The 22,500-nt window shown below is 44.0% G+C and overlaps 2 protein-coding genes across 7 annotated transcripts in view; one reads left to right on the plus strand and one right to left on the minus strand.

The window, feature by feature from the left end:
* The first annotated feature begins 84 nt into the window (after positions 1–84).
* Positions 85–4,922, plus strand: LOC129859988 (sperm-associated antigen 17-like). Of its 3 annotated transcripts, XR_008760285.1 has the most exons (10): positions 85–467; positions 578–680; positions 992–1,085; positions 1,220–1,312; positions 2,119–2,279; positions 3,522–3,700; positions 3,895–3,955; positions 4,043–4,190; positions 4,465–4,685; positions 4,788–4,922. XR_008760285.1 is itself a non-coding variant. In XM_055930294.1 (9 exons), exons 1-9 carry the CDS (start codon positions 439–441, stop codon positions 4,614–4,616), a joined length of 1,017 nt encoding a protein of 338 aa, XP_055786269.1. In that variant the 5' UTR covers positions 85–438; the 3' UTR covers positions 4,617–4,922. The 3 variants fall into 3 exon arrangements, 2 of the variants coding, with proteins under 2 accessions (XP_055786269.1, XP_055786268.1); XM_055930294.1 differs by having other exon boundaries at positions 1,223–1,312; positions 4,465–4,922; XM_055930293.1 differs by having other exon boundaries at positions 86–467; positions 4,465–4,922.
* A 78-nt stretch (positions 4,923–5,000) lies between these two features.
* Positions 5,001–22,500, minus strand: part of LOC129859987 (dystrophin-like) — a 70,969-nt gene continuing 53,469 nt past the window's right edge. For 3 of the 4 annotated variants that reach the window (XM_055930291.1, XM_055930289.1, XM_055930292.1), the window contains 8 exons: positions 19,937–19,975; positions 17,075–17,140; positions 16,071–16,136; positions 12,770–12,928; positions 11,815–12,058; positions 9,077–9,191; positions 8,807–8,896; positions 5,001–6,930 (listed from right to left, as the gene is read on the minus strand). In XM_055930291.1, coding sequence (XP_055786266.1) covers positions 6,833–6,930; positions 8,807–8,896; positions 9,077–9,191; positions 11,815–12,058; positions 12,770–12,928; positions 16,071–16,136; positions 17,075–17,140; positions 19,937–19,975 — 877 coding nt within the window. In that variant the 3' untranslated portion in view covers positions 5,001–6,832. Of the gene's footprint in view, positions 6,931–8,169; positions 8,196–8,806; positions 8,897–9,076; positions 9,192–11,814; positions 12,059–12,769; positions 12,929–16,070; positions 16,137–17,074; positions 17,141–19,936; positions 19,976–22,500 lie in introns of all 4 variants that reach the window. The other variant, XM_055930290.1, reaches the window with a different exon arrangement.

Here is a 22,500-nt window from a genome sequence, read left to right on the forward strand (position 1 = left end):
GATCCTAGATCTGTATCATAACTAGATCTGTATCATAACTAGATCAGTATCATAACTAACCTGATCCTAGATCTGTATCGTAACTCGATCTGTATCATAACTAGCCTGGTCCTAGATCTGTATCGTAACTAGCCTGATCCTAGATCTGTATCATAACTAGATCTGTATCATAACTAGATCTGTATCATAACTAGATCAGTATCATAACTAACCTGATCCTAGATCTGTATCATAACTAGATCTGTATCATAACTAACCTGATCCTAGATCTGTAGGTCATCTTTCTCATGAGTCTCTTATTAGTAGGTGTCTTATTTTCCCCTGTACTAATGGGTTCAGTTAAGCTATGAACATAAATATTTCCAGCTTTGAACCTTTTCCATTATCTCCTCATCATAATACAATCTCCTGTTTTACAGCTTCAGTGAAGAGGAACCGATGTGGAAGAGCAGGATAGAGCAACACAGGTAACTAACTAACTGCTCTGTGTTATAGAACTGATATAGTGGACATTCACATCTTTTCCCAGGAATATTTATGTTATTAATGAATGTTTTAATGTTGCTGTACTGTTCAGACAGGAGCTGGACGAGGAGAAGGTTTACAGAGAGGCTCTAAGGAACAGAATCATTCCTCCTTATTTCCACTCAGAGAAAGAAGCAGCTTTTGAGTACTCGGAGGTGACACAGCTTTCTCATCAATGAATTGTATTCAGCACAGCTACGTAATGCCTGTTAACAGTTCCATTAGATTCATTAATACACATCCATTGTCCCACAGCCCAGCCAGTCAATTTATAAACTTAATCTCAACTGGAAAAAAGCGTCTAGACAATATTTCCCAATGCTACTAGCCTAGCATCTGGTTTGGTACAGAGGAGGTTAATATAAGCTGCACTGTGTGCCTCTCTCTCTGGTGTCTCTCTGTTGCAGATTGTATTCAGCTCAGCTACTGTATGTATATAAAACAACTCTCTGGGTTTTCCCGTCAGGTCCCTGATATGAGATCTCTGTCTCAGGACCTTCCTCCATTCCCCAAGACTCCCAACTCCCAGAACTACCTCAAGGATGCCCCTCGAGAGACAGGTTCAAGCTAGGCGACATTTATAACAATACTAATGATATTGATTATACAGTATTGAAGCATTGTGTCATCGTATCCTTCATTAAGAAAGTGACCCTGTTTTGCATGTTATTTGTTTTTGTGTGTGTTCTTGAAGCAGCCCAACGACCTTTGAACCCAACGCCCTCTCACGCAGCAGGAAGTGATGCACTGCCTAGGAGACCCACCAACCCCACCCCTCAAACTGCAGGTCTGCTCAGTACACGACTTAGACTTGGGTTAGTGTTAGGGTAAGAGTGGCGACAGCTAGTCTTACTGGGGTTCGAGTCATAACGAAAAAGACATTGCAGACAAATGACTTTACAATTTGCATACATTTAAAAACCTTAATGTGTGTGTGTGTGTGTGTGTGTGTGTGTGTGTGTGTGTGTGTGTGTGTGTGTGTGTGTGTGTGTGTGTGTGTGTGTGTGTGTGTGTGTGTGTGTGCGTGCGTGCGTGCGTGCGTGCGTGTGTGTGCATCTATCAGTTCCACATACATGTCAGTACATACACACAACAAGTAGGTGTGTACTGTGGCGTTGTGCCGTGAGGTATTGCTTTATTTAGTTTTTCTGGATCTGTGGACTTTCGTTTTTCTGGACCCCTGGTGGCATGTCTGGTAGGCAGGGTTCGCACAAGGTGCTTGAATTTGTTGTGGACCTGGGGACTTTGAAAAGACCCCTAGTGGCATGTCTGGTAGGCAGGGTTCGCACAAGGTGCTTGAATTTGGCACTCTGAAATTCAAGTACTGGAATACCTTGAAAATCAGACATTTACTCAAGTTGGTAGTTAAAAGTTGTCCCACCTTGCCTTCTAAAGATGAATGCACTAACTGTAAGTGGCTCTGGATAAGAGCGTCTGCTGAATGACTAACATGCCAAATAGCATTCTATTTGGTCAAACACCATTTCCCCAACAGTTTGCAGACTCCTACTGTATATAAATCAGTCACCTCATCACGGTCTTGTATCTGTTACTCTGTTACTGATATGTAGATCTGTGTGTGTTCTCCTGTAGGGGACGGCTCTCATGGTGTCTCTACAGTGAAGCAGCAGCATGGCGGTGGTATTGAGCCTGACAGTACCCAGGTGGACGTGGCAGGGAACCCACGCAGACACAGAGTCAAGCTGCCAGCCTCCATCCTCAGCTCCAAACCCTTCAACGTGCCCAACCAGCAGGTAATACACACACGCACACACACGCACGCACACACACGCACGCACACACGCACACGGGTGCACACACTAGTGTTCCTCACCCACCCAGTGAGAGGTGCATATGTCGATTGAGGAAATGTTTGTGACTGTAGGTGTGAATGTTGTGAATTGATGGGAGTGTGGGCTGGGGGACATATGGGAAGTGTGTGACTGTAGGTGTGAATGTTGTGAATTGATGGGAAGTGGGCTGGGGGACATATGGGAAGTGTGTGACTGTAGGTGTGAATGTTGTGAATTGATGGGAGTGTGGGCTGGGGGACATATGGGAAGTGTGTGACTGTAGGTGTGAATGTTGTGAATTGATGGGAAGTGGGCTGGGGGACATATGGGAAGTGTGTGACTGTAGGTGTGAATGTTGTGGATTGATGGGAGTGTGGGCTGGGGGACATATGGGAAGTGTGTGACTGTAGGTGTGAATGTTGTGGATTGATGGGAGTGTGGGCTGGGGGACATATGGGAAGTGTGTGACTGTAGGTGTGAATGTTGTGGATTGATGGGAGTGTGGGCTGGGGGACATATGGGAAGTGTGTGACTGTAGGTGTGAATGTTGTGAATTGATGGGAGTGTGGGCTGGGGGACATATGGGAAGTGTGTGACTGTAGGTGTGAATGTTGTGAATTGATGGGAGTGTGGGCTGGGGGACATATGGGAAGTGTGTGACTGTAGGTGTGAATGTTGTGAATTGATGGGAGTGTGGGCTGGGGGACATATGGGAAGTGTGTGACTGTAGGTGTGAATGTTGTGAATTGATGGGAAGTGGGCTGGGGGACATATGGGAAGTGTGTGACTGTAGGTGTGAATGTTGTGAATTGATGGGAGTGTGGGCTGGGGCCTTAGATATAATCTGTTTCACGGAAGATCTGAGCTCTAGCGCCATTGAAATTTAAAGGGCAATGTTCACGGAGACTGCTTTCACGGGAAACACTGCATATGTCGGATCAGTCGGAAATGACCTTGCACATTTTAGTGCCGCTATAACGTGGATCTTTCGCGATATGGATTTAATGTAGCCCTGGGTCTTCTAGACGCCACAAGACGGTGTTATCCTGCTGAGCTAAAGCCTAGGCTGTAGCCTAGGGAGATAACACGAGTCTTCTGGTCGATTAACACTAATGTATCTGTCCTGCCAGTTCAATAAGTCATAGCTTACTGAGCTAGAGCCTAGGCATTACCATGGGGGCCTAACACGAGTCTGGCTCTCAGTTCCTGTGTGTAGAGGAGCCGGTGAGGAGGAAGGTGAAGACTGCGTCTGTGACGGGGGGGCAGCTCGTCCCACGGGGGTTTGAGCTCCTCCCAGCAGAGGTCCAGTTTGGGGCCCTTAAGGAGGGCTGCACCTACAGCGTCCCCGTGCTCATGAAGAACGTGGGCTTCCACACCTGCAGGTCAGACCAGACACCTACCGGTACATAGATAGAAATAGATCCATGAACAACTAGTGTGGCTGTTTGTGGACATGTCTGTCCAAGATGGTGGAGCAGTGAAAATGACAAGGTTTAAGGTCTTGGTCGTCAGGGTGTGTTCTTCTCCGTCTATGTTCTGGTAAGTTCAGCGACTGTTCTGTGTTGTGGTACTTTAGGTTCAGTGTGAAACAGCCGTCCCCTGGTACTGGAATCAGAGTCATCTACACCCCTGGACCTGTGAGTTCTACTGAGCAGAGTGATAGTTACCGTAGTCAGCTATTCACTTCCTGATATGACTAAATTGACCCCTGACCTTTGTTGCAGGTGGCTGCTGGGATGAAGACTGAGCTTCAGGTGGAGCTGTGTGCCATGACTATAGGTCTGGAGGAGTCTGCAGAGGGAGAGGTCTACATCTCCCACCACATCCACATCAAGACTGAGACTGAGATCTTCTACCTGCCTGTCTTAGCTAATATCCTTCTCAAATGGCTTCTAGTCCCATTTTATTTAGTTCCCTACGGATAACTTCCTAGGGTTATCAATATTTCCTATAGAGTTGGTAGCCTCAGTGATGTTTTCATTGTGCAGTGAGAGATCTACAACTAGTAGTGTAATGGTAATGGTTATAGAATAGCTAAAGTGAGGACATGATTGGTTTTTAGAGTTAATGGCAAAGGTCAAAGTTTCTCTCAGTGAAAGCAGTTTCTCTCAGTCTCTGTTGTCCCCTCCTTAACAAGTGGTCTCACCCATCCTCCCCGAGCGTCTGTATGACACCAGGACCAAGGATCATACCAACGGGCTCCAGACAGGGGTATCCAAGGTCCGCCTCATCTCCTCCACCCCCTCAGTCAGACGTGGAGTGGTCCTCCCTCGCAGACCTCTTCTCTCCACCATCTGAACACTGGAACTAATCACTCTCTAGAATGCCCTTCAAGCCAATCAGAAACCAGTATTCAACAATGCCATGGTATAAGAACAGGAAGTCATGTCTAACGGATGCTAAGGGCTGTTAAGAGTTTTACAAACGTTCACTCCCCACTGAAACGTGATCTTTTCCTTCCACTTCCAGGTGAAATTCAATCAGACGGATTGAGACAACTTATATAAAACTACTTTCATCGTGCTTTGGTGTTTTAGTCACATACTGCCGTTGTTCGATGGCTGTTGAATAGAATACAATGAATCTTAGCAATAAAGAACCGTGATATAACACATTCCTTGTTATTCCTGTGAGTGAGGTGGTGTGTGTGTGAAATGGCTTTAGAGAAAGACAAGGAGGAGCTCAAGTCAACATCACCGCTTTATTGATAGACACAGTAAAGCATTTTATAATACAGTAGTAAGGCATATATTTGGTGGAATTTGATATGTTGTGAAACAAATGAGTTATTGAAAAAGATGGATAATACAACTCCAGGGTTAGAAATGAATAACGCAGTGTATTGGATTAATGAATCATTATCTTTGATCATGCTGCTATACCATGGTGCAAAAACAAATACAAAGGTGTTGTCATGAAACTATAATATAATCATAAAGAATACCTTCAATTGGTTGGATTTTAAATAAGCATGGGAATATTTAATCAACTGTGATCTCACACACACTGACGCCCCACAGCATGCAATTCCATAAAGGAACACACAAATGAAACAAAACAAATGCATTATCACACAGAAGATCAACTCTAGTCTGTCCAGGATGGATAACAGTAGTGCACCCTGGTCCAGTTTCCTTAACATGTCTGACATTTCATTTCTATGTCTTAATGAACCGCTGAGGACAGTACAGTGTCTGTATCTGAACACATTCAGATTGGAGGGAGTCATTCCATTTCAAAACATGGATGGGTTCTTTAAGATGGCATCCAGCTATGCTGAGGACACTACAGTGTACGTATCTGGAGGGAGTCACTCCTCCATTTCAAAACATGGATGGATTCTTTAAGATGGCATCTAGCTACAGTAGAATATTTTCTGCACCTTCTTAGGAAGGGAAATAGGGGATGGATCAGAATGAAAAAGAATGTGAAAGTTGGGTTTTGACCACTTAAAACGAGGTAGAGCTTGCATTACCGGGCGTTCTAGAATCATACACTTGTATCTTAAAACACTCCCAATCACACTAGGAGAGAACTCAGATCAAATCAAATAGATTTCAAATCAATAAAATCATCTCAGGATTACAAACAGCTGAATGTCACACTGTACCGTAGCTCTATTTTAAATGGTATTAAATTAAATTCCATAATCCTACAAAAGCACTATGAATAGCTATTAAAACAGCACTATTACTTTCTTTCTGTCAGTGTTAAAGGCCCAATCCTTAATTTGAAAAACAACAATAACGGCTGTTAATATCCCAGATTGGCCCTTTCAGTATGTGCTCTATGGGTCCTCATGGTAGATTCAACACATAGGAGTGGACCAGAGCTGCGGTGAATGCAGGCAAAGGGCATAGAATCATATTATGATCATCAAACAGACACTACTAAAGAAAAAGATGACCTATGACCTATGGATGGATGGATGGTTTGATAAACAACAAGAGGTGCATCAGCCCAAAGCAAAAGCTATAATGCAATGTGGAAAATAGATTACCTTCACACACGTCACACACACACACACACACACATCCTTGCGTACCAAGACACACACAAACGTGCATACATACACACAGTCAGTCTCTCTACGCTGAAAGGGCACAGGACGACTGCATTGCCTTTACAGTATATCATGTTTTGTTGTTATAATAAACATAGTTTTGTAATATAAAGCACCCTTATGTTTACAATCTTTCTTTTTGATACAAATGTTGTGAAATGCGCTCCATACAAAGACATGGAAATACGTTCACAAGATTTACACATACTTTTTCTTTCTCTTATTTTTTTTTATACAATTGCATAGAAGTTTAAAAACCTGCCTTTTGTTAATAAAACCATTTTCAATACGTTTAAGAAACTACTGAAATCTACAAGTTTTGTAATGCTGATCCTTCACAAAAATATATGTATTTTTCTCTTTGTAAACGTGTCCAATCCAGTTGTTTTGACTAGAAAAGCATGCGGGGGGTTGGTTGGGGAGTGGGTAAGGGGCGGGCCCTCGTCTGCTGCTACTCGCCGTTCTGTTCGTCCGTCATCACGTTGACCAATGACTCCATGGCTCGACCCAGGTCATCTGCCATGTGGAACAGACTGCCTACACTCAGTCCTGGAGAGGAGGGACAGAAGGGACCGTCAGACAGACAGACTGACAGACAGACAGACAGACACTCTCACCCAAATATTAAACACTATTGACTGCATTTCTTAAAATACTCAAGTAAACAACCCCTCCCCCTCGAACAAACACTAAATGCACCAAGAAATATGAGAGATAGGGAAGAATAGAGAGGAATAGAGAGGAATAGGGAAGAATAGAGAGGAATAGGGAAGAATAGAGAGGAATAGGGAAGAATAGGCAAGAATAGGGAAGAATAGGGAAGAATAGAGAGGAATAGGGAAGAATAGGGAAGAATAGAGAGGAATAGGGAAGAATAGAGAGGAATAGGGAAGAATAGAGAGGAATAGGGAAGAATAGAGAGGAATAGGGAAGAGAGGAATAGGGAAGAATAGAGAGGAATAGGGAAGAATAGAGAGGAATAGGGAAGAATAGAGAGGAATAGAGAGGAATAGGGAAGAATAGAGAGGAATAGGGAAGAATAGGGAAGAATAGAGAAGAGAGGAATAGGGAAGAATAGAGAGGAATAGAGAGGAATAGGGAAGAATAGAGAGGAATAGAGAGGAATAGAGAGGAATAGGGAAGAGAGGAATAGGGAAGAATGGAGAGGAATAGGGAAGAATAGAGAGGAATAGGGAAGAGAGGAATAGGGAAGAATGGAGAGGAATAGGGAAGAATAGAGAGGAATAGGGAAGAGAGGAATAGGGAAGAATAGAGAGGAATAGAGAGGAATAGGGAAGAGAGGAATAGGGAAGAATAGAGAGGAATAGGGAAGAATAGAGAGGAATAGGGAGGAATAGAGAGGAATAGGGAGGAATAAAGAGGAATAGGAGGAATAGAGAGGAATAGAGAGGAATATAGAGGAATAGGGAGGAATAGAGAGGAATAGGAGGAATAGAGAGGAATAGAGATGAATAGGGAAGAGAGGAATAGGGAAGAATAGAGAGGAATAGGGAAGAATAGAGAGGAATAGGGAAGGGGAATAGGGAAGAATAGAGAGGAATATGGAAGAGAGGAATAGGGAAGAATAGAGAGGAATAGAGAGGAATAGGGAAGAATGGAGAGGAATAGGGAAGAATAGAGAGGAATAGGGAAGAATAGAGAGGAATAGGGAGGAATAGAGAGGAATAGAGAGGAATAGAGAGGAATGAAATAGAGAGAGGAGAGAAGAGGAGGGAGAACTGGCCAGGAGAGGAGGGTACAGTAGACGGGGCTGGTGACCCCACTGACCTCTCATTGGTTTCCCCTTCGACCTCCTGGGTCACAGAAACAGAACAGGGAAGAAGGGAACAAAGAGAAAGGAGGGAACAATCAGAGGACTGAGAGGAAAAGGGTCCATGTACTTCAAGAGGTCAAAGTGTAGAATGAATAACAGTAGGCTGATGCCACTGAGGCTGATCCTACGGTTTAGATCATTAGGAGAATGAACCTCCTGGACTGGAGTTCTAATATGAGGTGATGGGTGCATCTATGGAAATTGATTGAGTGAGTAGGATGTCCGTGTGTGAGCGTGTTTGTGTGCGTCCTACCTCGGCTGTGTGTGTGTCCTACCTTGGCTGTGTGTGTGTGTGTGCGTCCTACCTTGGCTATGTGTGTGTGTGCGCGTCCTACCTTGGCTGTGTGTGTGTGCGTGTGTGTGTGTGCGCGTCCTACCTTGGCTCTGTGTGTGTGTGTGTGTGTGTGTGTGTGTGTGTGTGTGTGTGTGTGTGTGTGTGTGTGTGTGTGTGTGTGTGTGTGTGTGTGTGTGTGTGTGTGTGTGTGTGTGTGTGTGTGTGTGTGTGTGTGTGTGTGTGTGTGTGTGTGCGTCCTACCTTGGCTGTGTGTGTGTGTGTGTGTCCTACCTTGGCTGTGTGTGTGTGTGTCCTACCTTGGCTGTGTGGGAAGGAGTTGTTTAGTTGCTCCATCACCTCCTCTAGCCCCAATGCATCTTGGGATGGACTCGACAGCTCATCGTCACCTACAGCAAAGAAAATGATTAAAACCAGTACAATGACTTCATAGGGAAACGTATTTTTAAAACCAGTACAGCATCAACCTGACCAGAGCGTCCCAACAGATGACATAACACTGTAACAACCAGTCTGGTCCAGTGGGCTCATAGCTGGTGATATTGTCCTGAGTGGAGTTCCAGTCTCACCCATAGTCTCTGTAGTCTGGCTGCCTGCTACACGCATCAGAGGCAGACTGGTGTCCGAGCGCTGGGACGAGGTGGAGGGAGAGGACAGGGCTGTACCGTTCACCTTGGAGTCAGTCTGGAGACAGACACAGGCATTATCCCACACACTCATCAGTCTGGAGACAGACACAGGCATTATCCCACACACTCATCAGTCTGGAGACAGACACAGGCATTATCCCACACACTCATCAGTCTGGAGATAGACACAGGCATTATCACACACACTCATCAGTCTGGAGACAGACACAGGCATTATCTCACACACTCATCAGTCTGGAGACAGACACAGGCATTATCCCACACACTCATCAGTCTGGAGATAGACACAGGCATTATCCCACACACTCATCAGTCTGGAGATAGACACAGGCATTATCCCACACACTCATCAGTCTGGAGATAGACACAGGCATTATCCCACACACTCATCAGTCTGGAGATAGACACAGGCATTATCCCACACACTCATCAGTCTGGAGATAGACACAGGCATTATCCCACACACTCATCAGTCTGGAGATAGACACAGGCATTATCCCACACACTCATCAGTCTGGAGACAGACACAGGCATTATCCCACACACTCATCAGTCTGGAGACAGACACAGGCATTATCCCACACACTCATCAGTCTGGAGACAGACACAGGCATTATCCCACACACTCATCAGTCTGGAGACAGACACAGGCATTATCCCACACACTCATCAGTCTGGAGATAGACACAGGCATTATCCCACACACTCATCAGTCTGGAGACAGACACAGGCATTATCCCGCACACTCATCAGTCTGGAGACAGACACAGGCATTATCCCACACACTCATCAGTCTGGAGACAGACACAGGCATTATCCCACACACTCATCAGTCTGGAGACAGACACAGTGTATATACAACAGTATGTGGACATGTATAAAATCAAGCACACAACCATGCAACATTTCTGCCCTGCTAGAACTGCCCCGGTCAACTGTTGTTGTTATTGTGAAGTGGAAACATCTAGGAGCAACAACGGCTCAGCCGGGAAGTGGTAGGCCACACAAGCTCACAGAACAGGACCGCCGAGTGCTGAAGCACTTAGCGTGTAAAAATCATCTGTCCTCGGTTGCAACACTCACTACCAAGTTCCAGCACAAGAACTGTTTGTCGAGAGCTTTATAAAAGGGGGTTTCATGGCTGAGCAGCAGCACACAAGCCTAAGATCACCATGCGCAATGCCAAGAGTCGGCTGGAGTGGTGTAAAGCTCGCCGCCATTGGACTCTGAAGCAGTGGAAACGCATTCTCTGGAGTGATGAATCATGCTTCACCATCTGTCATTCCAAAGGACAAATCTGGGTGTGGTGGCTGCCAGGACAACGCTACCTGCCCGAATAGTGCCAACTGTAAAGTTTGGTGGAGGAGGAATAATGGTCTGGGACTGTTTTTCAAGGTTCGGGCTACGCCCCTTAGTTCCAGTGAAGGAACAGCATACAATGACATTATAGACGATTTTGTGCTTCCAACTTTGTGGAGAAGGCCCTTTCCTGTTTCAGAATGACAATGCCCCAATGCACAAAGCAAGGTCCATACAGAAATGGTTTTCGAGATCGGTATGGAAGAACTTGACTGGCCTGCACAGAGAACCTGACCTTAACACCATTGACCACCTTTGGGATGAATTGGAATGCCGACTGTGAGCCAGGCCTAATCACCCAACACCAGTGCCCGTCCTCATTAATGCTCTTGTGTCTGAATGGAAGCAAGTCCCTGCAGCAGTGTTCCAACATCTAGTGGAAAGGCTTCCCAGAAGAGTGGAGGCTGTTATAGCAGCAGAGGGAGGACCAACTCCATATTAATGTCTATGATTTTGGAATGAGATGTTCAACGAGCAGGTGTCCACTGTCTTTTGGTCATGTAGGATAGATGGATAGATAGACAAACAGACTCGCATGTGTGTGTCCTTTCTGTATACTGCGTGTATACTGCGTGTATACTGTGTGTGTGTATACTGCGTGTATACTGTGTGTATACTGCGTGTATACTGTGTGTGTGTGTGTGTGTGTATACTGTGTGTATACTGCGTGTATACTGTGTGTGTGTGTGTGTGTGTGTATACTGTGTGTACACTGTGTGTATACTGTGTGTGTGTGTGTATACTGTGTGTATAGTGTGTGTATAGTGTGTGTATAGTGTGTGTATAGTGTGTGTGTGTATACTGTGTGTATACTGTGTGTATACTGTGTGCATAGTGTGTGTGTGTATACTGTGTGTATAGTGTGTGTGTGTATACTGTGTGTGTGTGTGTGTGTGTGTGTGTATACTGTGTGTATACTGTGTGTATAGTGTGTGTATAGTGTGTGTGTGTATGCTGTGTGTATACTGTGTGTACAGTGTGTGTATACTGTGTGTATAGTGTGTGTGTGTATACTGTGTGTATAGTGTGTGTATACTGTGTGTACAGTGTGTATACAGTGTGTATACTGTGTGTATAGTGTGTGTATACTGTGTGTACAGTGTGTATAGTGTGTGTACAGTGTGTATACTGTGTGTATACAGTGTCTATACTGTGTGTATAGTGTGTGTACAGTGTGTGTACAGTGTGTATACTGTGTGTACAGTGTGTATACTGTGTGTATACTGTGTGTATACAGTGTGTATACTGTGTGTATACTGTGTGTATAGTGTGTGTGTGTACAGTGTGTGTTTCAGTACCTGTTCCAGTAGCTGTCTGAGCCGGTGTAGCTGTGACTCCAGTTGTTTGTTATGGTCCTCCAGGATCTGCATGCGAGCCTCCAGCCGTCCTTTGTGCTGCCTCAGCAGTTTGGCCTCGGCGATCAGCTCGGCGTCCCGGGGGCTCTGGGGCGAAGCGGGCAGCATCTCCGGGGGTGAGGGGAGCGGGGACAGACCCTTGTGGTCGTGGGCCTTCTTCAACTTGTCATACTCAGCCTGTAGCTTCCTGAGAGGGAGCGGACAGCGGTTAAGAGCGTTGGGCCAGTAACCGAAAGGTCACTGGTTCGAATCCCCGAGCCGACTAGGTGAAAAATCTGTTGATATGCCCTTGAGCAAGGCACTTGGCTGACATGTACACAACGGGACTCGACTCTAGCCTGAAATCCAGAACCTGTTTCCTAATATTCCACTCCGTGATTTACCAAGGAGTTGAATATTACCTCAAACAGACTGGTACCCAGGCTAACTCAGCTCAGTCTAGTCAACTAATCCCTATTTTGTATCTGTTTTACAACAACATCAGTCACAAAGTGCTTTACAGTAACCTGGCCTAGATCCAAAAACCTCACTATCAACTCAGTTTCCACTAGTTACCACAGCCACAAAGTCAAAATTGGCTATAATATCGTCAAATTTCATGATAAAAAAAAATTCCTTTTAGGTTTTAATTTAAGGTTAGGCATAAGGTTAGCAGTGTTGTTAAGGTTAGGGTTAGGTTTAAAATTAGATTTTAAAAAATAAAATAGGTGGGGTTTATGACTTTGTGGCTGTGGTTACTAGTGACGACCTATCATCCCACAAGACAACCGTAAACCGACTGTCTGACAACTGTAGAATCGTCTGGATCCAACATGGACGTTCGATGGAGAAGCTTGTCTACATCAGTTTGTCTGTGTTGGGATCAGTTGGTATGACTGTGTCACACTGTTCCCCTCACCTGTTGTCTGACTCCAGGTCGTTGAGCACCCGCTCCAGCTCCCCCTTTTCCTCACTCTCCATGGAGATGAGGATCTGGGCGGGGCTGCGTGGCTGGCTGAGGGGAGAGCCCTGGTTCAGACTCTGACAGTAGTGCTGAATCAACAGGTGTTCATCATCACTACAGTGATAGAATGAGGGAGGGAGAAGGAGAGGGGGGGACATACACACACAGAGAGGTTGCTATCAGCTGCCAGTCACACCTAACAGCCTCACAACGGCCAGTCAGTCAACTAACAACATTCATTTTCAGTGCCACAAAGACAGAGAGCCACAGAGACAGAGTGGAGACAACCAGCTATAAATTGACACATTTACCACAGATTGTTGTTCAGTATTCAATTATATTTGATTCAATTCAATGTTCAATTATCCACTCTGACAAATACTTATCCTTTGAGATGTAGACCTGTTGGCTTGGGGGTAGGGTTAACGTTGTGATAACATTCTGGCTGATGGCTTGGGGGTAGGGTTAACGTTGTGATATTATTCTGGCTGATGGCTTGGGGGTAGGGTTAACGTTGTGATAACATTCTGGCTGATGGCTTGGGGGTAGGGTTAACGTTGTGATATCATTCTGGCTGATGGCTTGGGGGTAGGGTTAACGTTGTGATAACATTCTGGCTGATGGCTTGGGGGTAGGGTTAACGTTGTGATATTATTCTGGCTGATGGCTTGGGGGTAGGGTTAACGTTGTGATAACATTCTGGCTGATGGCTTGGGGGTAGGGGTAACGTTGTGATATCATTCTGGCTGATGGCTTGGGGGTAGGGGTAACGTTGTGATATCATTCTGGCTGATGGCTTGGGGGTAGGGGTAACGTTGTGATATCATTCTGGCTGATGGCTTGGGGGTAGGGTTAACGTTGTGATATCATTCTGGCTGATGGCTTGGGGGTAGGGTTAACGTTGTGATATCATTCTGGCTGATGGCTTGGGGGTAGGGTTAACGTTGTGATATCATTCTGGCTGATGGCTTGGGGGTAGGGTTAACATTGTGATATCATTCTGGCTGATGGCTTGGGGGTAGGGTTAACGTTGTGATATCATTCTGGCTGATGGCTTGGGGGTAGGGTTAACATTGTGATATCATTCTGGCTGATGGCTTGGGGGTAGGGTTAACGTTGTGATATCATTCTGGCTGATGGCTTGGGGGTAGGGTTAACATTGTGATATCATTCTGGCTGATGGCTTGGGGGTAGGGTTAACGTTGTGATATCATTCTGGCTGATGGCTTGGGGGTAGGGTTAACGTTGTGATATCATTCTGGCTGTACTGTTGATGGTGAAAATGGAGAAGTAATGGAATAGTTTCAATTCAACATCCAGCATGTGCTGGGCTCTCTCTCTGTATCTATCTCTCTCCGTCTCTGTGTGTCTGTCTGGGAATAGTTGTAATAATACCAGGTATCCCACTTATCAGTCGCTCAAACCTTAAGCCTCTAACACTTGTTCTGCGCTCTGAGAAAGGACTTATCAAATATATGTTAAGATAGCTGTCGTGTGCACAGACAGGGATTGGAGGAGATTTATGAAAGCAGCCAATGATAGCTATAGATGGTCTATAGCTATAGATGGTCTGTAGATGGTCTATAGATGGTCTATAGCTATAGATGGTCTATAGATGGTCAATAGATGGTCTATAGATGGTCTATACCTATAAATGGTCTATAGCTATAGATGGTCTGTAATGGTCTATAGATGGTCAATAGATGGTCTATAGATGGTCTATAGATGGTCTATACCTATAGCTATAGATGGTCTATAGATGGTCTATAGCTATAGATGGTCTGTAGATGATCTATAGCTATAGATGGTCTATAGATGGTCAATAGCTATAGATTGTATATAGATGGTCAATAGATGGTCTATAGCTATGGATGGTCTATAGATGGTCTATAGCTATAGATGGCCAATAGATGGTCTATAGATGGTCTATAACTATAGATGGTCTATAGATGGTCAATAGATGGTCTATAACTATAGATGGTCTATAGATGGTCTATAGATGGTCAATAGATGGTCTATAGATGGTCTATAGATGGTCTATACCTATAGCTATAGATGGTCTATAGCTATAGATGGTCTATAGATGTTTTATAGCTATAGATGGTCTGTAGATGATCTATAGCTATAGATGGTCTATAGATGGTCAATAGCTATAGATTGTATATAGATGGTCTATAGATGGTCTATAGCTATGGATGGTCTATAGATGGTCTATAACTATAGATGGTCAATAGATGGTCTATAGATGGTCTATAACTATAGATGGTCTATAGATGGTCAATAGATGGTCTATAGCTATGGATGGTCTATAGATGGTCTATAGCTATAGATGGCCAATAGATGGTCTATAGATGGTCTATAACTATAGATGGTCTATAGATGGTCAATAGATGGTCTATAGATGGTCTATAACTATAGATGGTCTATAGATGGTCAATAGATGGTCTATAGATGGTCTATAACTATAGACGGTCTATAGATGGTCTATAGATGGTCTATAGATGGTCAATAGATGGTCTATAGATGGTCTATAGATGGTCTATAGATGGTCAATAGATGGTCTATAGATGGTCTATAGATGATCTATAGTTAGAGATGGTCTATAGATGGTCTATAGATGATCTATAGTTAGATATGGTCTGTAGATGGTCTATAGATGATCTATAACTATAGATGGTCTATAGATGGTCTATAGATGGTCAAAAGTTGGTCTATAGATGGTCTATAGATGGTCTATAACTATAGATGGTCAATAGATGGTCAATAGATGGTCTATAGATGGTCTATAGATGGTCTATAACTATAGATGGTCTATAGATGGTCAATAGATGGTCTATAGATGGTCTATAGATGGTCTATAGATGCTCAAACTGTAACTTTGTTGATATTCAACAGCGTGTTCGATGAACAGTTTGTGTGATAGTTAGACGAACATTTTAAATATCCAGCGTGTTCGGTTTAGTGGATAGTTAGTTGAACATTTAAAATACATGCAATGGGGACTCTTCAAGTGTTACCCATGACGTTTGTGTGATAGTTAGTTTAACAGTTTGTGTGATAGTTAGTTGAACAGTTTGTGTGATAGTTAGTTGAACCTTTAAAAACCATCCGTAGGAGACTCTCCAAGTGTTACTCATGACTGCTCTAGACAGAACCCACCTCACAGAGACAACACAGCTTCATACGTAACCCACTGAGCCAATTCACAAAGCAAGCCAATCAACGACAGGATTGAAAGAGGAAGAGGTGGGCTCACATGCTCTCATTGGGTGAGATACTGTCATTCAGATAAGATCCATTACGGTTCTCCATTTCAGCTAACCTGTGGGGAGAGACAAATTCATTTCAGTAGTCACATTCCACTCATTTCACTACCATTAGTACAGAAGGAGCAGCACTGTCCAGGGCAATTCAGTGGTAGACCCTGGACTCTGGGCTGAATACCATCTCTATTGTTCCAGGACAATTCAGTGGTAGACCCTGGACTCTGGGCTGAATACCATCTCTATTGTTCCAGGACAATTCAGTGGTAGACCCTGGACTCTGGGCTGAATACCATCTCTATTGTTCCAGGACAATTCAGTGGTAGACCCTGGACTCTGGGCTGAATACCATCTCTATTGTTCCAGGGCAATTCAGTGGTAGGCCCTGGACTCTGGGCTGAATACCATCTCTATTGTTCCAGGGCAATTCAGTGATAGGCCCTGGACTCTGGGCTGAATACCATCTCTATTGTTCCAGGGCAATTCAGTGGTAGACCCTGGACTCTGGGCTGAATACCATCTCTATTGTTCCAGGGCAATTCAGTGATAGGCCCTGGACTCTGGGCTGAATACCATCTCTATTGTTCCAGGGCAATTCAGTGATAGGCCCTGGACTCTGGGGTGAATACCATCTCTATTGTTCCAGGACAATTCAGTGGTAGACCCTGGACTCTGGGGTGAATACCATCTCTATTGTTCCAGGACAATTCAGTGGTAGACCCTGGACTCTGGGGTGAATACCATGGTACAAGCCTCAGGTAAACGGTTACAGAGTAAAGATTCACTAGTTTAGTAAACAGGGGGAGAAAAACCTCTACTGAAGGTGGAATCAGCATTGCACGAGAATGCCTGTTTGTATCTGGTTGTAACTAGGTCTAAAGTTCAACATTCAGTGAGTGAGTCTATACTCTCAGACACAGTAACTCTACAGTCAATCAGTAGGTGAGAGATTAGTCTAACTGCGTAAATACATGTGAGTGTTGTGTCTTTATCTTACCGGCTGGCGTAATGCTCGATGCGTGAATGGGTGTCGTCATGGGAAAGCTGGGGGGAGGACGCAGGCCTACAGACAGGAGAGAGAGAGGAGAGAGAGAAGAGAGAGGGGAGAGAGGAGAGAGAGAGGAGAGAGGAGAGAGAGAGAGAGGAGAGAGGGGAAAGAGGAGAGGGAGAGGAGAGAGAGAGAGAGAGAGAGAGAGAGAGAGAGAGAGAGAGAGAGAGAGAGAGAGAGAGAGAGAGAGAGAGAGAGAGAGAGAGAGAGAGAGAGAGAGGAGAGAGAGAGAGAGAGAGAGAGAGAGAGAGAGAGAGAGAGAGAGAGAGAGAGAGAGAGAGAGGAGAGAGAGAGAGAGAGGAGAGAGAGAGAGGAGAGAGAGAGAGAGAGAGAGAGAGAGAGAGAGAGAGAGAGAGAGAGAGAGAGAGAGAGAGAGAGAGAGAGAGAGAGGAGAGAGAGAGAGAGAGAGAGAGAGAGAGGAGAGAGGAGAGAGGAGAGGAGAGAGAGAGGGGAGAGAGGAGAGAGGAGAGGAGAGAGAGAGACAGAGAGGAGAGAGAGGAGAGAGAGGAGAGAGAGACAGAGAGGAGAGAGAGGAGAGAGAGGAAGAGAGAGAGAGAGAGAGAGAGGAGAGAGAGAGGAGAGAGAGAGGAGTGGAAGAGAATGAAAGAGAAAGACACAGAGGGATTAAAACCTAAAGAAGTCAGCTGTTATGATCCAGATAACACACGCTTCAACATGTCCACTAGACAGTGTCATGTCAATATGAACCACAGAGCTCTATAGAGCCCCTAGCACCCACAGCACAGTGACAGAGACAGGATGAGTTATAACATCATATAGACTACAGTACAGTGACAGGATGAGTTATAACATCATATAGACTACAGTATAGTGACAGGATGAGTTAGAACATCATATAGACTACAGTACAGTGACAGGATGAGTTATAACATCATATAGACTACAGTATAGTGACAGAGACAGAATGAGTTATAACATCATATAGACTACAGTACAGTGACAGGATGAGTTATAACATCATATAGACTACAGTACAGTGACAGGATGAGTTATAACATCATATAGACTACAGTACAGAGACAGGATGAGTTATAACATCATATAGACTACAGAACAGTGACAGGATGAGTTATAACATCATATAGACTACAGTATGGTGACAGGATGAGTTATAACATCATATAGACTACAGTACAGTGACAGGATGAGTTATAACATCATATAGACTACAGTATAGTGACAGGATGAGTTATAACATCATATAGACTACAGTATAGTGACAGTGACAGAATGAGTTATAACATCATATAGACTACAGTATAGTGACAGGATGAGTTATAACATGATATAGACTACAGTACAGTGACAGGATGAGTTATAACATCATATAGACTACAGTATAGTGACAGGATGAGTTATAACATCATATAGACTACAGTATAGTGACAGGATGAGTTATAACATGATATAGACTACAGTACAGTGACAGGATGAGTTATAACATCATATAGACTACAGTACAGTGACAGGATGAGTTATAACATCATATAGACTACAGTATAGTGACAGGATGAGTTATAACATCATATAGACTACAGTACAGTGACAGGATGAGTTATAACATCATATAGACTACAGTACAGTGACAGTGACAGGATGAGTTATAACATCATATAGACTACAGTACAGTGACAGGATGAGTTATAACATCATATAGACTACAGTATAGTGACAGGATGAGTTATAACATCATATAGACTACAGTACAGTGACAGGATGAGTTATAACATCATATAGACTACAGTATAGTGACAGAATGAGTTATAACATGATATAGACTACAGTATAGTGACAGGATGAGTTATAACATGATATAGACTACAGTATAGTGACAGGATGAGTTATAACATGATATAGACTACAGTACAGTGACAGTGACAGGATGAGTTATAACATCATATAGACTACAGTACAGTGACAGGATGAGTTATAACATCATATAGACTACAGTACAGTGACAGGATGAGATATAACATCATATAGACTACAGTATAGTGACAGGATGAGTTATAACATCATATAGACTACAGTACAGTGACAGGATGAGTTATAACATCATATAGACTACAGTACAGTGACAGGATGAGTTATAACATTATATAGACTACAGTATAGTGACAGGATGAGTTATAACATCATATAGACTACAGTACAGTGACAGGATGAGTTATAACATCATATAGACTACAGTACAGTGACAGGATGAGTTATAACATCATATAGACTACAGTACAGTGACAGGATGAGTTATAACATCATATAGACTACAGTAAAGTGACAGGATGAGTTATAACATCATATAGACTACAGTACAGTGACAGGATGAGTTATAACATCATATAGACTACAGTATAGTGACAGGATGAGTTATAACATCATATAGACTACAGTATAGTGACAGGATGAGTTATAACATCATATAGACTACAGTATAGTGACAGGATGAGTTATAACATCATATAGACTACAGTACAGTGACAGGATGAGTTGCGTTGTGTTGTGCTGGTTTAATAGCAGCAGCACACACAGGGTACATGAACACTGACAAACACTGACAGCCACATAAAATAACTGTAACTAACAGGCAGTAATGATTCTGTGTGTGTGTGTGTGTGTGTGTGTGTGTGTGTGTGTGTGTGTGTGTGTGTGTGTGTGTGTGTGTGTGTGTGTGTGTGTGTGTGTGTGTGTGTGTGTGTGTGTGTGTGTGTGTGGGCGTCTGTATGCATATGCATGCGTGTGTGTGTGTGTATATGTACTGTATTGGTGTGTGATACTGAGCGGGGTACTCACGCATGATCTACCGGCCAGAAGTTGATCAGAGTTACAGGACTGGAAGATGAGGAGATGAGGACAGAGAACATGAGAAGCAGGGCCTCACCTCAAAACACATTAGAACAAACACACACACACACACACACACACACACACACACACACACACACACACACACACACACACCCCCCTCTCACACACACACAGATTACCAGGGTTGTTTTATAAGAGCAGGTTTATTTGGTTATGTCTGTGTGTGTGTGTGTGTGTGTGTGTGTGTGTGTGTGTGTGTGTGTGTGTGTGTGTGTGTGTGTGTGTGTGTGTGTGTGTGTGTGTGTGTGTGTGTGTGTGTGTGTGTGTGTGTGTCTGTCTGTGTGTGTGTGTGTCTGTGTGTGTGTGTGTGTGTGTGTGTGTGTGTGTGTGTGAACATGTCTCTTTATGTGTATTTGGATTCTATACGGTACATCCCAATGAATCAGAGGCATAATGGAATAGGGATTCTATACGGTACATCCCAATGAATCAGAGGCATAATGGAATAGGGATTCTATACGGTACATCCCAATGAATCAGAGGCATAATGGAATAGGGATTCTATACGGTACATCCCAATGAATCAGAGGCATAATGGAATAGGGATTCTATACGGTACATCCCAATGAATCAGAGGCATAATGGAATAGGGATTCTATACGGTACATCCCAATGAATCAGAGGCATAATGGAATAGGGATTCTATACGGTACATCCCAATGAATCAGAGGCATAATGGAATAGGGATTCTATACGGTACATCCCAATGAATCAGAGGCATAATGGAATAGGGATTCTATACGGTACATCCCAATGAATCAGAGGCATAATGGAATAGGGATTCTATACGGTACATCCCAATGAATCAGAGGCATAATGGAATAGGGATTCTATACGGTACATCCCAATGAATCAGAGGCATAATGGAATAGGGATTCTATACGGTACATCCCAATGAATCAGAGGCATAATGGAATAGGGATTCTATACGGTACATCCCAATGAATCAGAGGCATAATGGAATAGGGATTCTATTCGGTACATCCCAATGAATCAGAGGCATAATGGAATAGGGATTCTATACGGTACATCCCAATGAATCAGAGGCATAATGGAATAGGGATTCTATACGGTACATCCCAATGAATCAGAGGCATAATGGAATAGGGATTCTATACGGTACATCCCAATGAATCAGAGGCATAATGGAATAGGGATTCTATACGGTACATCCCAATGAATCAGAGGCATAATGGAATAGGGATTCTATTCGGTACATCCCAATGAATCAGAGGCATAATGGAATAGGGATTCTATTCGGTACATCCCAATGAATCAGAGGCATAATGGAATAGGGATTCTATACGGTACATCCCAATGAATCAGAGGCATAATGGAATAGGGATTCTATACGGTACATCCCAATGAATCAGAGGCATAATGGCATCAAAAGGAATAGACTGTCTGACAGATCTACTCACTGTTTGGTCTTCCAACAGATACATCTTTATTCATGCATGTCTGACGAATGATTTCTCTGCATCACACACACACACACACACACACACACACACACACACACACACACACACACACACACACACACACACACACACACACACACGCACACACACACATGCACACACACACACACACACAAACACACAAACACGAGCGTTCACTGACATCAAATAAACCTATCTGAATTTAACAGAGCAAGACAACTAAAGAAATCACTCAATGAACAATTCAGGCCAAGGACAAGTAGACATAATCACAGACACACACGCACACACACGAGAGATACACAGGCACACACACACAGAGAGAGACACACAGCATCCTGACAAGGTGACAGTGAATGCATTAGTTTGCATGGCTGCTAGCTTGGCAGGCTGAGAATCTCTCTCCATTCTCTGTCTCAACTGATTCTTCAACCCGCCAGTGTGAGCTAAGTTATCATGTGTGTCTATGTGTATGTGTCTATGTGTATGTGTATGTGTCTATGTGTCTATGTGTGTGTGTGTGTGTCAGTGACTGTGTGTGTGGTCTAGCAGTCAGGGAAAGGGACTAGATCGCCTAGGCCAGATGTTAGACCTAAACCAGCCCCTGTCCTGTCCCTTAGGCCAGATGTGAGACCTAAACCAGCCCTGTCCTGTCCCTTAGGCCAGATGTTAGACCTAAACCAGCCCTGTCCCTTAGGCCAGATGTGAGACCTAAACCAGCCCTGTCCTGTCCCTTAGGCCAGATGTTAGACCTAAACCAGCCCTGTCCCTTAGGCCAGATGTTAGACCTAAACCAGCCCCTGCCCTGTCCCTTAGGCCAGATGTTAGACCTAAACCAGCCCCTGTCCCTTAGGGCAGATGTGAGACCTAAACCAGCCCCTGTCCTGTCCCTTAGGCCAGATGTTAGACCTAAACCAGCCCTGTCCCTTAGGCCAGATGTTAGGCCTAAACCAGCCCCTGTCCTGTCCCTTAGGCCAGATGTGAGACCTAAACCAGCCCCTGTCCCCTAGGCCAGATGTTAGACCTAAACCAGCCCCTGTCCTG

The sequence above is a fragment of the Salvelinus fontinalis genome, chromosome 7 (assembly GCF_029448725.1).
Source record: "Salvelinus fontinalis isolate EN_2023a chromosome 7, ASM2944872v1, whole genome shotgun sequence".
Taxonomy (NCBI): Eukaryota; Metazoa; Chordata; class Actinopteri; order Salmoniformes; family Salmonidae; genus Salvelinus; species Salvelinus fontinalis.